Source organism: Schistocerca nitens, chromosome 3 (assembly GCF_023898315.1).
Source record: "Schistocerca nitens isolate TAMUIC-IGC-003100 chromosome 3, iqSchNite1.1, whole genome shotgun sequence".
Classification (NCBI taxonomy): Eukaryota; Metazoa; Arthropoda; class Insecta; order Orthoptera; family Acrididae; genus Schistocerca; species Schistocerca nitens.
The window spans coordinates 279,212,854-279,229,585 of NC_064616.1; the positions used below are offsets into that span (position 1 = coordinate 279,212,854).

At 42.3% G+C, this 16,732-nt stretch overlaps 1 protein-coding gene across 1 annotated transcript in view; it reads right to left on the reverse strand.

Annotated features, from left to right (window-relative positions):
* The window catches only part of LOC126249574 (intracellular coagulation inhibitor 3-like), a 200,968-nt gene that overhangs the window by 44,218 nt on the left and 140,018 nt on the right, over positions 1–16,732 (reverse strand). Inside the window, exon 5 of the mRNA XM_049951239.1 lies at positions 14,768–14,994. Within this exon, the coding sequence (XP_049807196.1) occupies positions 14,768–14,994 (227 nt within the window). The remainder of the gene's footprint in view (positions 1–14,767; positions 14,995–16,732) is intronic.

The window sequence follows — 16,732 nt, forward strand, 5'->3', positions numbered from 1 at the left end:
CATCAGCAAACAACCGCAGATTGCTGCCCACCCTGTCCACCAAAACATTTATACATGTAGAGAACAACAGCCGTCCTATCACACTTCCCTGGGCACTCCTCACGATACCCTTCTCTCTGATGAACATTCGCCGTCAAGGACAACATACTGGGTTCTATTATTTAAGAAGTCCTCAAGTCACTCACATATCTGTGAACTTATTCCATATGGTCGTACCTTCATTAACAGCATGCAGTGGGGCACCGTGTCAAATGCTTTCCGGAAATCTATAAATATGGAACCAGTCTGTAGCCTTTCACCCATCGTTCGCAGTATGTCATATGAGAAAAGGGCAAGCTGAGTTCCGCACGAGCGATGCTTTCTAAAACCATGCTGATTCGTGGTCATAAGCTTCTCAGTCTCAAGAAAGTTTATTGTATTCGAACTGAGAATATGTTCATGGATTCTGCAGCAAACATAAGCTAGGGATATTGGCCTGTAATTTTAGGGGTCCACTATTTTACCCTTCCTTTTATACTGGAGTCACCTGCGCTTTATTTTTCTAGTCGCTTGGGACTTCGTGCTGGGCGAGAGATTCACGATAAATGCAAGCTAGGCAAGGGACCAATGGCATAGAATACTCTTTGCAAAACAGAACTGGGATTCCACCTGGACCTGGTGATTTATTTGCTTTCAAATCTTTCAGTTGTTTCTCTACGCAAGGTATGCTTATTTACTACGCCGTCCATACTGGAGTTCAGATGACGGTATGTTTGTACGATTCTCCTGTGTGAACGATTTCTTGAACGTAAAATTTAAAACTTCGGCTTTTGTTTTGCTATCTTCAACTGCCACACCAGACTGGTCAACAAGGGACTGAATGGAAGTCTTAGACCCGCTTAGTGATGTTACATAGGACCAGAATTTTCTCGGGTCCTCTGCCAGATCTTTTGCTAAGATGTGAAGGTGGTAGTTGTCGTATGCTTCGCGCATAGATCTTTTCACAGACGCACTAACTTCTACTAACCTTTGCTTTTGTCATTTGTGTATTCCCTTTTGAACCGAGAGTGCAACAGCCTCTGCTTCCTGAGTATCCGCCGAATTTCGTTGTGAAAGCATAATGAGTCTTATCCATCCTCTGTCCACTTACTAGGCACATTACTCTCCAGACCACGATTTACAATCTGCTTAAACTTTGTCCATAATTCCTCTACATCCATGTTACTGGAACTATGTGATGCCAGTTCACTGTCAAAGTGAGATGCTAATAACTGCCTGTCTGCTCTTTCCACCGGAAACACTCTCTTAGCCTTCTTGACTGATTTATTAACTTTGGTATTCACATTTGCTATAATGACATCATGATCGCTAATCCCCGTTTCTGTACTGACATTGTCGATAAGGTCCGACCTATTCTGTGCTACAAGCTCTTAAAATATTTCCATTGTGTGTGGGCTGCCGAGCTAGCTGCTCAAGATAATTTTCAGAAAACGTGTTCAAAAGCATTTCGCATGATACTGTGTCAGTACCCCCCGCAACGAATCCATAGAAATCCCAGTCTATAATCGGCGAGTTAAAGTAGCCTCCAACTAACATTGCGTGATGTGGGTATTTACGCGCTATCGACCGTAGACTTTCTTTGAATGACTCTAGAACTGTCACAGCAGAATCAGGTGTCCGATAAAAACATCCAAAACTTAACTTGGTTTCACCTACACCTGTTATACGCGACCGGATAACCTCAATGAAACACCCTGCTTCGACCTCAATAGAGATCATATTTTTGTCAACTGCAATGAGCCCCCCCCCCCCCCCCCTATGGCCTCTAATCTGTTTTTCCGATATACTTTCCACGATTCGCTAAGTATCTCAGAGCTTTCCACTTCGGGTTTCAGCCAGATGTCAGTCCCAAGAATAATTTGAGAGCGAGAACTTTGCTGGAGGATAGTAATTCGGGAACTTTATTACGAATACTTCGACAGTTTACTGATAAAATTGTGACAAACGAAGTGTCTTTATTTTGAACGCCATTTGACTTTCCTTGCTGCATATCGACTGGCAAGTGTTCATCAGAGCACCTCAAACTAAGCCTACCCTAAAAAGCCCTATGTGCACTCCACAAGTATTCTGCTACCCGAGCAGCTGCTTCCTGTGTGTAGTGCACCCCTGACCTATCAAGGGGAGTCCTACAAATCCCCACACGATAACGTACGTCTAGAAATCTGCAGCCAAGATCATCACAGAGTCGACGAAGCCTTTGGTTGAGCCCTCCACTCGGCTCCAAACCAAAGGACCCCTATCAACTCTGGGAATGATGTTGCAAATTGCGAGCTCTGCTTGCACTTCGCGCTTGAGGCCATCAGTCTTCATCACCTCCACCAACCGCCTATGTGAATTGAGGATCATCTCAGAACCCGTTCCACAGGCGGCGTTGGTGCACAGCATCCAGACGACTGCACCATGCATGCTCGATAGCCACAGGCAAGGCCGCCTCCACATCTCAGATGAGGCCTGCTGGTTGACATACTGAGCTATCGTTGGCTTTCTTGAAGCCTTGAATGTTATCTACCTAAGGGGCTCCATAATATGCCTAAAATTGGAGCTCCCAATAACTAGTAAACTCCCCCCCCCCCCCCCTCCAACCTTTGTGCCTGCTCGGGCCCTGCTAGAGGAGCGGCCACCTGTCCATTCACAGGGTGAATAGCCGAGGCCAAGCGGCCAGTTTACACATTGGCCCTTCGCCTCGAGCGACGCGAACGCGTTACCACCGCCACTCACACTGTTGTAAGGGCGGACCCACCGCATCAGGTGTACTAGGAGGTGCCTCGGAAGCAGAGCCCGTGAGCAAAACAAGGTGTCCCATGCAACGTGCCAGATTCTCTGCCACCGCTGCACCCCAAGGCAGCAGACTGAAGATGACTGGCCGTAGCCAAAAGTATATTCAGCTGTTTGTGAACAGCGGCCAGCTCCTCCTGCGTCCCATCACAGCATGCACACATCCCAGCCATCCTAGCAAGACTAACGGAAGAAGTGAACTATAAAAGCAGACAGTTCTAGATATGTAACTTGCTACCATCCTGATGCGTCACCAATGGAAGCTGATGCGTTAATGAGCTACGTATATGGCTGTTCAGTGAGCAACTATCGCACTACAGACTGAATGAATTTACACTTAAAAAACGCTAAATTAAACTCCTTAAACAGCGAAACACACGCGAAATTTATTAAATATACTACGAAAGAAACACAAAGATAAACACTTAACTTACTGCTCTGCAGTTGTACTCATACTCGTATATTAGCTCGTATATCATAGTTGTATACCAGCCGAGAGCTGGAGCCTGACTGACTGGCTTCCTAAACGAACGGACGGTTGATTTCGAAACAAAACAAATGAGCAATCTCTGCGCTACAGACTGAAGTTATACAGGTTGTATCACAATTAATGGCGTAAACGCATACAGTTGAAAGTACACGATACTAGAAGCAAAAAAGTCTCAGTAAACATAGGGTCGAAAATGCGTACCTTAAGAGCTACGAGCAATTTTTCATCTTCGATACAGTGAAACAAATCTCTTCTACTGCTAGTTCTTTGCTTTTCTTATATTGGCAAGTGGTAGCATGGACCAAAATAAGAAAAACATGTTCAGCAAACATTTGCTCTGAAACGCGTGCCTCAAAAGTTACGTGCACTTGATCATTAGAAGAGTTGTGTTTCAAAGTAGCAAAGATGAACAAGTGCTCATAGCTCTTATGGAATGGATTTTAGAGCACATGTTTACTGGGCTTTTTTTCTTGTTTTGGTCCATATTACCAGTTCCCAAAATATGGAAAGCAAAGAACTTGATGAAGAAGAGATTTGTTTCACTGTATCGAAGATGAAAAATTGCTCGTAGCTCTTAAGGTATGCATTTTCGACCCTATGTTTACTGACAAGGAGACAGCACGACCGTGGGGTTGTGGATTTGTCCGAAATTTTGTGTGGTGGAAGAGGACCCGTAACACCTGAAATGGTTAAAATATTAGGACGCACTACTCGGAAAATCCCGAGAAAAATCGATCCAAAGTTTCTTAGGTGTCTTATGAGTATAAAATGTTAGCCCATTTCCGAGCCGCCGTCTGGTCTACATGGTTAGCGTTCGCACCTTTACGCCAGAGGTCTCGGGTTCGATTCCTCCTTGTGCACCTTTTTTTTCTGTTGCTTGCAAAATTGCAGTGCATTGTTACAGGAGAATCGTGGAATTAATTCCCGGGAAGATTTTATAAAAATTCATTCTATAATTCACCATCAATATTCCGAGACATGATTCAATATGCCTGGTTTGCCTCAAAATTATCAGAAACTCGAAACATTTTCGTAAATGTTAATGGGGCATGTTTTTGTACAGATTTATTGCAAACGCCCTGTGATCGTAAAAAATCCGCTTTTATATGTTGCGCAAGAAGTCGCAAAAATTATTGCTTCGTTTGTTTTTACGATAATTACCACTGCGGTTCTTGTTTATAATTATTATGTTTATAAACATTGGATGTTTCCCAATCGACTTTGTTATTCTGATTAAAAAGGCAATGTTTCTCCTCATATACTTTACAATGAAAAATGGAAAACCTACCGCCATGAATTGTGTTGTTGGACAAAAAGAAAATAATTTTTATTCAATACTGTAACTAATTTGTTAAAGATAATGTAGGTTTGGGAAACTTTCTGAATAATTGTTGGAATAACCAAAGAAAATGAAATAGAAGAAAAAAATGTAGTAGCAGGAATCGAACCCTAGACCTCTCCGATTAAGTTCGTTGTTGATCGATTAACTCAGTTTTTTTTATCACAGAGGGAGCTGACCCTCTGACTGAAACACGCTTTTTTTTTCAATTTGTTCGTTGTTGATCGTTTTTTATTACAGGGGCCAACCAGCCCTCTGACCGAACACGCTGAGCTACCGTGCCGGCTCGTTGAGCTACCGTGCCGGCACAAAACACCTAGGTCAGACGGCGGCCCGGCAGTAAACTAACATTTTACGTTTATAAGGCACCTAAGAAATTTTGGATCGATTTTTCCCGGGTAGTGCGTCCTAATATTTTAACCAGGTGAGGTGTTAGGGGTCCTCTTTCACCACACAAAATTTCGGACAAATCCCCGACGCCACGGTCGTGCCGTCTCCTTGTGAGACTTTTCCGCTTCCAGTATCGTGTACTTTCAACTGCATGCGTTTACGCCATTAATTATGGTAAACCCTGTGTACAGCATAGGAACCAACTGTTTTCACCAAATCTTCTAGGAGTTCACAATCGTTGCAATTTTTGTTCCTTCTTTATAATCCATATCTTACTGTCAACAAGGCATTTAAAGTGTTAAACCCCATTCGCTTCCGCAATTTGGTTTTCACTATGTTCATTGCACTGAACACCCTTTCCACTTCGGCATTATGTAAGGTAAAGATAACACTGCCACAGCCAGATTACACAAGTCCTTCATTGGATTTAAACCTGCTGCATCTCAAATCTGTAATGCTTCAGCCCAAAATGCCACTGTACCTTATTTGTTGTTCCTTGTTTGGTGAGAGATATTTCACCACTGGTCAACAATTCTGTCAGTGTCACCTGTTTGAAAACCAAAAACCTCTGCCAGTTCTGTAATTTTCATGGTTTTGTGTTCTTTCAGTGTTTCTTGGACACTGAATTGAGACATTATCTCCAGTGTTTTCACTTATAAGGAAGACGCTGCTGTAACTGTTTTGCGAGTTCAACAGTAAAATCTGTACACCTTTTTCTAAGTCATCGTTCTTCTTCTGTATCGAGTTTCAATTCCTTTATTTCCTTTTACAATTTGTCTCCAATATATGGTGAAGGATTGATGTGTCCTTCAATATCACAGTTAGTAATGTCTATTCTTGATCAAAGCATCAGCACTTTGTTGCATATAGCCATCAGAAGGTTTAACAGATTTTTAAGGAGTCTGGTTGGAACTACTATGTCGCCCTCGAACTGTTTAACAGCTGCTTGCATCTGTTCAAGGAGATATTTGAGATATATTAAATACACTCTGTTTTTATCATCAGCATACATTGAATGTAGAAAATCAGCAGTGTAGCAGTTGTATTTTGATTCTGAGAGAGAGAAATGCAGCTTAAATTCAACCCATTGTAATATCCTAGTCACAGCACTCTCGATTGGAAGCCATCTTGCTGCACATAGTTGCAGAACTTTTAAAAGATCCTCTCCAAAATTATTTATTTCGTAGGTTCTGCGGTAGCTACTCCTCTTATCTATTAGAAGATTGGCAGAACCAATTATAGTCTCTGTTATCAGGAACAAGGATATAGTCAATATTTTGTCAAAGATGGGTCCAATTTGTTAAAGAGCACCTTACAGATGCTCATGTTTTTCATTTTATTCTGCAAACACAGTCATTTACTTATTAGTTTTGTGCCTGTAATTTGCTTTTGGGAGGCTTTCATACAAATAGTATTAGGTCTACAAACTTAAGCAATTGTGTCTGTGCTAACACAACACCACTTCTAATATAAGGTTCATTATCACAACCAAAAGAATCTAAGAATCTAAACGTTGCGTTGAATAGCTTGTTAAGTTACATGGGTTCAACACTCTTGACAATAGCCATCTTTCTCGTACTACAGTCTTGAATTTAAATTTATGAGTTATCTGAAACCAAGTCAGAATTTCTTCACCACATCAAAGCATCCCAAGCCCTTCAATTCAGTGTCAAAAAATTTTAAAGTGTCTTTCATTTCATTCAACTTCTTCAATTTCCCTAAGTCATCATTTTCTTTTAAACTATTATTTCAATAATTCACTTGGAAGTATAGCAACTGTATTTATTTATAAAACAAAACGGAATACACAAATACTACAAGCTACAGTTTTGGAATCTTAACATTGATTCACTCATTAATTTCAGCTACACTTCTAATGTGTGCGACCTCATAAACGAGTTTGTATTAATCCATGATAATGTGATTATAAAGTCCTCGATGCTAATAAACTCCTCTATGATGTACAGTATAGTTATCGTTTATGTGACTTTTATTTACAAATACGTTTGGGTTGTGACGACTGGACTCACTGTTCCAAGAAAATTACGAATAATACATTTCACAGCAGACCATAGTTCTTGTAGCAGAACATGATATATCAACATTCTACAAGTGATCCATCTTTATGCACAGATAAATACTACGAAATGACAATGGCTAGCGTCCTTCCAACGTAGATATAGTTTTTAGTGCTGAGAGTTTCCAAAGGAATGCTCGGCCCACCTTCGACTCAGATCTTCTCATTTAAGTGGAGAGGCTGCGTTTTTAAGGGATTTTGAATCCGTTAGAAAAGAAAGGAACTCGGTAGGAATTTGCTATGGTCTATAGTACAGGATTAACTTAAATTGAAAATGGGAAGTCACAGAAAACCACTTTCAAGGTTACCAGCAAATGGATTCGAATCATTTCGCCTCCCTAATTCAGGGATCAGCAGCTCAAGGCGCCAAGGCGCACAGTTACCCCAGGCGGAGGACAATTTGGTTCTTTTACACCTCGAGGGCGCCCAAGAACACGGTGGAAAATGGGAGTGAGAATATCTGTTGAAAGGAGAGGTGTGACCTGGCAGCAAGTGGAGGAAGAAAAGTGGTGGGAGGACCGAGCCAAATGGAGAGGGCCGGCCGCGGTGGTCTAGCGGTTCTAGGCGCTCAGTCACTGCTACGGTCGCAGGTTCGAATCCTGCCTCGGGCATGGATGAGTGTGATGTCCTTAGGTTAGTTAGGTTTAAGTAGTTCTAAGTTCTAGGGGACTAATGAAGACTGATGTTAAGTCCCATAGTGCTCAGAGCCATTTGAACCTCTTTTTTTTTTCTTTTTTTTTTTTTTTTGAAGAGGACACGTCAGCACCCAGACCCGGCAGTAGCTGGAGCGGGATTCGGATATAGATAGATAGATAGACACTCTTTTCAAATAAAATAAAATGCTTCACAACAAAGGATAGAATTATGATGTTGCATGTTCTTCCTTTAGTTGTGTATGTTCCTTCGTATTGCAAAAGCGTAAGTAGATTTTGGACGAAAGGGGGTAGGATATGCAGGACGCAGTCAGCTTGGACGAATTGAAGCAGTTCGCTGAAAAAATCTTTTTGAAACGATGCTAAATGCTATCATCACATACCCCTTCCAGTCTCCACAAACCCCTTTCCATCGCTCCGTATCGTAACCGGATCATAACTGAGTACTACCTGGATGATCAGCTTGAACGACATTAGGCCAATAGGGCTCATAATAATATAATTTTGAGCAAATTTTTTATAGAAATGCAACTACCGCCGTTAGGGCGATATTTTTATCGATCAACGTGATGTTTTGGCGACACAGGCAAAACCAAGTGTACTTTTATGCACTAATGTCGTTTACTGCTCCACTGCCCTGTAAAATAGTGAAGTACTGCAACCCCAGTGTTGTACTAGACATCATATAATGACTCCACTACTAACATTAAACTGCTAAATGTAGATAATTTGGCTATTATAGTTGAACATAGATGTTTTTGACCTATCATAACACTACTGGACGAATCAAAATCGATTTTCTTCTTCTTTCCTGTTGCAATCCTATCCGTAATTAGAAAATACCCGTACAGCATACTGCACAAAAACAATAAACAGCAGCACTTACATTAAATTCAATTGCAAGGAATAACTGAACTGATTAACAAAACAGCAACTGAACTGAGGTCAGGCCGGCCAGAGTGGCCGAGCAGATCTAGGCGCTGCAGTCTGGAGCCGCTCGACCGCTATGGTCGCAGGTTCGAATCCTGCCTCGGGCATGGATGTGTGTGATGTCCTTAGGTTAGTTAGGTTTAAGTAGTTCTAAGTTCTAGGGGACTGATGACCTCAGAAGTTAAGTCCCATAGTGTTCAGAGCCATTTGAGCCATTTTTGAACTGAGGTCAACAATGTACAATAGTTAGTCTAGACTAAAGTACCGGTAGGTGATAACAGATAGTGCTATGGATATATCTATAGCTGAAATCTATAGATGGCATTGCTGACTATAGACAGTGTGTCTCCCTTTTTCGTCGAATGACTAAAATGAAAATATAAAGGGCGATCAAAAAGTTTCCATTCGAAGACCATTCAGTCCAGAATCGGTAATCCACTGAGGCAAAATCGCCGTGGGCATTGAGGCACTCATCCCATCGATCCACCACATTGAAAATACCCATTTGGTAAAACATCGTGTCCTGCTGTTTTTCGTTAGAAGAAGTCGGTAACTGCCTGCTGCGCATCCTCGTCCACACGAGTCGTCGACGCTTCAAGGTATTTTTTAAGGGACCGAAGGCGTGGTAATTGCATTGGTAGAGATCAGGAAAATAGGGCGGCTGCTCGAGTGTCTCCCACTTGAATTGGTGTAACTTCTGCTTTACGACGTTTTGTGGTGGGGAGACGTGCGATATCACGAAGCAGCGGCACCCCTTGTCGCACCATTCCACAACGGCTCTTTTATGAAGACATGCTGCCCCTTACACATTCTTCATTCTCCGATGGATGTCTACCACTCTGTCCTACGGTAGCCAAGAAAAGAATAACAACATGTTGGTCCTGTTTGGACACATTTTGTAATAACGTCACCATAATTCACATTTCCGCATTTACCTCACGCAAGTCGGCAAGACGCGAATGCCACACTAACCCTTTGCCCATATGTCGGTTCTTATATACCCGCATCGGGGTTACATTTCGTTGCATATACGCTGCAGCAACGTCCTCAAACTGAAACTTTTCGATTGCCTGTTACATCTTTCAGTTTCACTACACGGCAACTAGGTAATTTCGTTTGGGTTACAGGGGGTCCGGACACCCTGGACGTCCTTCGGGTACGTCCTTGTCAGGAATTCAATACGTCATGGAAGAGTTTCCTGAGATGCATGTGATACACTTAACTGCAGGTAACTACATACACAACGAATAAATATTAAATGTGGTGACCCATACTCACCTTTTAGAATTTTAAAGACACCGTTATTGGTACCACATATCACTGATGCATTATCTGTACCAACACCAATAATATAAGCTGAGTTAAGTTTTTTCTTCTCAATTAGCGCAACTAATGCATCAGTCATATCCCTTACATTAGCATTTTCCAAACTAATTAATCCAAGAAATGTTGATGTACGAGTAATGTAATTTTGTTTTTTGCTGAAATAGCGCACTACAGCCCCTAAATGTTTATGGTCATTGATATCGGTAGATTCATCCAGAATTACATTAAACTTTTTTGTCCAATGTCTTTATGCAGTTCATGTGTAAAGTGTGGTTCTAAAACAGCTTTTATTAATTTTGTGGGGTTTGCACAATGCAACTTCATACCGATGGCGGTTTGGAATCACAAAACGTCCATTTACACAGTTCACCAAGATGATCACATGTAACAATGCAACAAGGTACTGCAATCCTTCGGCTTTGTGCGCAGCTTCTAATTTTTCATCAGCATTATCCAGATTAAAATCTAATAGCTTTTGAGACTTAGGAATAACAGAGGCCTGAACTTCCTGAGTGTGTTTTTTAGTAACACTGTGTCTTCTGATATTACCTAACCTAGCGTAAAATTCAACGTGGCAGTGAAGGCACTGAACTTTGATACCACTGGCTGTGACAGGTTTCAACTAATATTTAAAATCTTCGATTGAGTCCCACTTGACTTACCGAGCGAGGTGGCGCAGAGGTTAAACACTGGACTCGCATTCGGGAGGACGGCGGTTCAATCCCGCGTCCGGCCATCCTGATTTAGGTTTTCCGTGATTTCCCTAAATCGCTACAGGCAAACGCCGGGATGGTTCCTTTCAAAGGGCACGGCCGACTTGCTTCCCCGTCCTTCCCTAATCCGATGAGACCGATGACCTCGCTGTCTGGTCTCCTTCCCCAAAAACAACCCAACAACAACAACCCACTTGACTTATATCACTGAATGTAACTGTTCTTTTGAAACAGAAAACTCAGTTTTCACTTATCACAGTCACAATACTTTAACTTAAAAGCAAAACAAACACTCTTATCATACCCTATACAGTGAGCCGACTGAACGACACCAAAACCTCACAGCCAGGGTATTCCCGGTCTTCAGCATAGAATCACTACAGATCACGGACGCCTAATATAGGTGGCCACGTGCAGAGTCATTTCACGGTCAGACACTTCGTCCTAACAACAAAACATGTTCAACTGCATAAAAATAAGGAAAATGCCTGAAACTTAAAATTTTTTACGAATTTTTATTTGACAAAATATGGCTCTAGGCACTGAAAATAACATTTTGGCGCAGTCAAAGCTTAAAAGTCTAATGCGAAAAGCACTAAGTTGGCCCATTGTACATTATGAGAGGTACTGGGGATGCGCTCCTCTCGAAGATATACTTAAGCTGAAGCAGCTGAGTGATACCACATTGGATTTTATCAAGATCGTTTTTTGTGTGTTTTATATTATAACCACATTATAACTTATGTCCTATAAATAAATGCTGTCCCAAAATAGTAGCACATGGAGGATCCCTCGAAAAGGCACAATATATTGATGTTAAATGACAGATAATGAGACATTGGTGTTTCAAGATTTCAAGAGATGTACGATACAGGATAAAGTTTTAATTGTACATCATCACTGTGATGTAGTGGGCAATGTCCTTAGTAGTGGATGACTAGGTGGATTTCCAGATACGATAATTATGGTTCGTGTGCTGCCTTTTGCAAACATTTTATCATTAGTTTCATGTTTCTTCTTCTTCTGGGACTTGTAACTATCAATAATTTACAAATTAAGCATGAAACACAGAAATGCAAGTGAATATTCAAAACACATTAATTATCTGGGGAAAACAGACTATCACTCAGAACAAAAACGTAAAGAAGACAGACACATGTGAGAAAGAATTAAAAGGTGACTTAGTCTCACTAAATCTATAAAAGAAAATTTGCAAACTAGTTAGTTTAGGAGACTTCTTTTCCAAATAAGTATGTCTTCAAATAAAGCACGTATGCAGAAGAAATATAAAATCTGGTACTGGTATGGGCATATTCCTGCTGGTGTTTTTCCTCTTTGGTTCAGCTATTTCCAAGAGAATGGGAACAGGTTTACTTTTATGGCAGTGAATCGTACTTTTTCACACAAATTAGAACACATTTCGCACAACCAGCATATTTACTTAGCATTGGGGAAACTTCTTAAGTACTTTCGTAAAACATACCACTGAGTCAATAACAAGTACGAAGTAGATGGGTTCTCGATTTGAAAGAAGCAGAAGACAGCAACAATTTCCAAGTTTGCAATGAATGAACCAGCTAAATATATAAATAGCTGCTGCTTTAACTGTCGTGGAAAGCCCACGTTCAGGATCTTGTTCAAAGACTTAATGCTGCCGTTTTTACTATTCGAACGATATCTGAAGTGAATGATCGTTCGACACGAAAATTAGTCTACTTCGCTTATTTTCATTCGCTTATGTCGTATGGTATTATATTTTGGGGTAACTCTTCCCATTCTAAAAGGGGCCTCTCAATATATATATTCCTTACTGTCATTTCGTGTTAACAATATTAGCTCATTCCCAAGAATAAGCTACTTTTACTCGGTTAATACTCGGCAGAAATCAAACCTGCATTTGGATCGGACTTCCTTAACTCTTGTGCAGATAGGTGTAACGTATACTGCTGCATTCATTTTCAATAGGCTACCACTCGAATTCAAACATTAGCAGTAAACCACTTGCTTTCAAATCGAAACTGGAGAGTTTCCTCATGGCTGACACCTTCTGTTCTGTCGAGGAGTTCCTTGAAAAATTAAGCTGATTCTTGTTGTATTGTTGATTGCGTTTACTTAAACTTATGGACTGACTTTTTTCGGGTTTATAAACATTTTATTTTTATCTGTTACTACTTTTATGTTGTAATTTCATGTACTGACACGTTCCATGACCTTGAAGATTTGCTCCTCAATTTGTTCCTACGGAACTTGACGTGTAAATAAATAAAATACACCTCCAAAAAATCAAAAAACCTGAATCCAGGTTAAATACAGCCCTAGTTACGTTAGTAATTTTAAAGGCATTTTTTATAATTATTTCTTTGCGTACGTAAAACTCGCATCCTTGGCAATGCATGATAAAATCCATCTCTGGTGACCCCATGTTAAACTACCTTTCTGAATTGTTTTGAAATGTACGAGGCCTGTTCAGAAAGTAAGCTCCGATTGATTGCCAAATTGAAACCACAGTGAACATCAGAAATGTTTTACTTGTAACAATTAGCTACACCTTTCAGCTACTTCTCTACGTAGTCGCCGTTCTGACTTAGACTTTTGTCATAGCGTTGTACCAACTTTTCAATAGCCTCATCATAGAAGGCAGCCGCCAGTGCTTTCCGCCAATTCTCCACGCTGGCCTACACCTCGTTGTCTGTGTCAAAATGTTGTCTTCAAAGACAGCGGTTCATGTGACCAGAGATGAAACTCAGGGGGAGACAATTGCGGACTGTATTGTGGGTAATCTCACATTTCCATTTGAAAACGATGCAGGAGCATCTTCATTGCCCCTGCAGAATGCGGCTGAGAATTGTCTTGAAGAAGAAACAGCACGACAGTTATGTAATGTTAGCTGCATAGCTTCAGGCGAAATTTCTCACCAGGCCCTCGTACTTGGCGGCAGACACTATTTTCTAGACATCTTTACGCACTCACTGCGAGCTCAGAAATGAGAAGAGCGACGTGATGCTAACTGGGGTTATACTAGAGACACTACCCAACACATCTGTGCAAAGCTTTATCGGATTGTCATAGTCGTTTCCATTTCGCGACCGATCGGAGCTTACTTTCTGAACGCCCCTCGTATAAGCAAGTGTTCGCCTTGAGTAACGTGATGTGTGATTATAGAATGGATAAACCAACGTCTGCTGGTATTAAAACGTTAAAAACGTTACTCATTGTTTTTTTCGCTGAACTTTTTCACTGTTTTCCATTATATTTTCCGTCATTAGATTCACGAAACAGAGAGCCTAACATGTAATCTTTTCATACCAGGAACTTACATTTAGCATCACCTAACTCAAGAACATAAGTAAATAATTTATTAAGATGATTTACAACTGACGATCGACGTACAAGGTCTGAAATGCGTCATGTGATTCACTGAAACACGAAAAAATTGTGACGGAGCAAAATGAGCCAATTCGCTTCAAAACCTGGAAATAATAGAAAAATGGATATAAATCCTAGAAAACTGTGCTCTCTTACATTCCTTGGACACATCTGTGGTCATCAGTCACTTAGAACTTCGAATTACGTAAACCTAACTGGACATCACACACACCAATGCCCGAGGCAGGATTCGAACCTGCGACCGTAGCGGTCACGCGGTTCCAGACTGAAGCGCCTAGAACCGCACGGCCACACCGGCTGGCTGGACACGTTAATATGCTATTAAGGTAGTAGGAGAGTCATTTACAAAATTGGAGCCACTCAGCGGAAATTTTGTAGCCAACTATTTCCGATAATATCAGAGCATTCGGTGGGTTCAGGAGGGTAATACGGAACGCCGTGCTGGATCCCAACGGCCTCGTATCACCAGTAGTCGATATGATAGGCATCTTATCCGCATGGCTGTAACGGATCGTGCAGCCACCTCTCGATCCCTGAGTCAACAGATGGGGAAGTTTGCAAGACAACAACCATATAGGTTTTGAAACCTGTTGGCCCACTGTGCGGCGTTATTACTCATACTTCCTGCGAAAAAAAAAAAAGAATTACCTTGAGAGGAAGCTCAATGGCGGTGCAGGCGAGAGGAGCGACGCGTCCGCTACGGAACAGGCCGAGGTGCGGCACCATGGGCACGACTATGGAGTCGCCGACGCGGCCACTCCGCTGGAACAGCGTCGTCTGCTGCGGGGACAGAAAGGTGAGCGTGCCGGTGCGCTCCAGATCCCGCCAGTGGCTCAGCACGCCCGCGTCAGTGCGGATCTCCAGCGCCTGTGCGCCTGCAACCACATTACATTAGTCGTGTTCCACGAACAGTCGAAATGAATCAAAGACACACATTTTTAATTTTAGTGCAATACTGTTAAATGATGTTAACAGATGGAGGAGGGAGGAGAAACGTAAGGAAAGGGAAAGGATTGTTGATATCAACTTCATGAGGCTGTGTGCGGCATCAGCGGAGGCGAGTGAAAATGTGTGCCGAACTAGGATTCGAAACCGGGATCTCCTCCTTACTTGACAGTTGCGTTAATCATTGCGCCACTCGAACACAATGTTTATCACACCTGCGCTAACGATTATGGCACGCCTCTCGGCCAACCCCACACTCCCACCTAGCGCCGTTTATCCGCAGTCCCTGTCTATGTTTAATATACTCGCTACTTAGAGATTCCCGCAGGAGGTCTGACGTACACTATTGGCCATTAAAATTGATACACCACGAAGATGACGTGCTATAGACGCGAAATTTAACCGACAGGAAGAAGATGCTGTGATATGCAAATGATTAGCTTTTCAGAGCATTCACACAAGGTTGGCGCCGCTGGCGACACCTACAACGTGTTGACATGAAGAAAGTTTCCAACCGATTTCTCATACACAAACAGCAATTGACCGGCGTTGCCTGGTGAAGCGTTGTTGTGATGCCTCGCGTAAGTAGGAGAAATGCGTACCATCGCGTTTCCGACTTTGATAAAGGTCGGATTGTAGCCTATCGCAATTGCGGTTTATCGTATCGCGACATTGCTGCTCGCCTTGGTCGAGATCCAATGACTGTTAGCAGAATATGGAATCGGTGGGTTCAGGAGGGTAATACGGAACGCCGTGCTGGATCCCAACGGCCTCGTATCAACAGTAGTCGATATGATAGGCATCTTATCCGCATGGCTGTAACGGATCGTGCAGCCACGTCTCGATCCCTGAGTCAACAGATGGGGAAGTTTGCAAGACAACAACCATCTGCGCGAACAGTTCGACGACATTTGCAACAGCATGGACTATCAGCTCGGAGACCATGACTGCAGTTACCCTTGACGCTCCATCACAGACAGGAGCGCCTGCGATGGTGTACTCAACCACGAACCTGGGTGCACGAATGGCAAAAAGTCATTTTTTCTGATGAATCCAGGTTCTGTTTAAAGCATCATGCTGGTCGCATCCGTGTTTGGCGACATCGTGGTGAATGCACATTGGAAGCGTGTATTCGTCATCGCCATACTGGCGCATCACCCGACGTGATGGTATGGGGTGCCATTGGTTACACGTCTCGTTCACCTCTTGTTCGCATTGACGGCACTTTGAACAGTGGACGTTACATTTCAGATGTGTTACGACCCGTGGCTCTACCCTTCATTCGATACCTGCGAAACCCTACATTTCAGCGGGATAATGCACGACCACATGTTGCAGGTCCTGTATGGGCCTTTCTGGATACAGAAAATGTTCGACTGCTGCCCAGGCCAGCAGATGCTCCAGATCTCTCACCAATTGAAATCGTCTGGTCAGTGGTGGCCGAGCAACTGGCTCGTCACCATACGCCATTCACTACTCTTGATGAACTGTGGTATCATGTTGAAGCTGCATGGGCAGCTGTACCTGTGCACGCCATCCAAGCTTTGTTTGACTCAATGCCCAGGCGTATCAAGGCCGTTATTACTGCCAGAGGGACTGATTTCTAAGGATCTATTAATCCAAATTGCGTGAAAATGTAATCACATGTCAGTTCTAGTATAAGATATT